This window comes from Plasmopara halstedii, assembly GCF_900000015.1.
Source record: "Plasmopara halstedii genome assembly, contig: Scaffold_2027, whole genome shotgun sequence".
Lineage (NCBI taxonomy): Eukaryota > Oomycota > Peronosporomycetes > Peronosporales > Peronosporaceae > Plasmopara > Plasmopara halstedii.
In genome coordinates, this window is record NW_020188935.1 from 1 (window position 1) to 1,059 (window position 1,059).

Sequence of the window (1,059 nt, forward strand, 5' to 3'; positions counted from 1 at the left end):
ATTTGAACTGCTAGAGAAGTGGATAAATATGCACACGGTATACGATGCATATGGTCCGATTTATCTTTGCAAAAGTCGAGTCATTTTGAAAGTATGACGAAGAAAGACAAGACGTGGGATGGATCAATGATGCCTTCGCAAAAAGGCAAGCTTGCTGTTGTGACGGGTGCTAACTCGGGTATTGGTTTTGAAGTGGCTAAAGAGCTGGCAGCGCACGGTGCGCATGTGATTCTGGCGTGTCGCAACGAAGAGCGAGGACAACAGGCAGAGGAACGGATCCGTAGTGAACTGGCCTTGATGCCAAATGAAGTTGTTGGCTCGGTTGAGGTTATGCAAGTGGACATTGGAGACTTTGACAGTGTGCGTGAATTTGCTCGTGCATTCCACGACAAACTTGACCACCTCGATCTGCTCATTAATAACGCTGGCGTGTACGGACCGACTCAACGCCACACACCGAATGGGTTAGAGATCCATTTTGCCACCAATCACTTGGGTCACTTTTACCTAACAAGCTTGCTATTGGACTTACTGCGCAAGTCAAAGCACCAAGCCCGTGTAGTTAGCGTAAGCAGTGTCACCCATTACTTTGCCTGGATGTTTCTCAACTTTTCGAAACTGGGACACACAAAAGGTAGCAGTGCCGACTATACGACGTCTAAATTGGCCAATTTGCTTTTTTCTTTCGAACTACAGCGTCGATTGGAGTCTGCTGAGGTAGGAAATGTAGTGGCTGTCGCAGCGCATCCAGGTGTCACGCATAGTGACATTTGGAACCGTTTCTACACTGCCAAATTTCCAAAATGGCTGGCTAAAATTGCTATACGGGTGGGGTCGTGGCTGCCATTTATGACGCCACCAATGGGTGCGCTCTCAATTTTGTATGCTGCGACGATGGAGAGTGTAAAAGGAGGGGAATACTATGGCCCTAATGGATTCTTGCATTTCCGAGGCTATCCCGCTCTCGAGGCTGGCTCCAAGTCGAGCCATTCATTAGAAAATGCAAATAAGTTGTGGAAGCTCAGTGAAGACATGATTAACGAGGAATTCAAACTCTAG

At 47.4% G+C, this 1,059-nt stretch overlaps 1 protein-coding gene across 1 annotated transcript; it reads left to right on the top strand.

Moving 5' to 3' along the window:
- Positions 1-93: 93 nt before the first annotated feature.
- On the top strand, positions 94-1,059 carry PHALS_02487 (hypothetical protein L916_09819; the record flags this gene model as incomplete). Its single annotated transcript, XM_024716921.1, has 1 exon — positions 94-1,059. One exon carries the CDS (start codon positions 94-96, stop codon positions 1,057-1,059), a length of 966 nt encoding a protein of 321 aa, XP_024582471.1.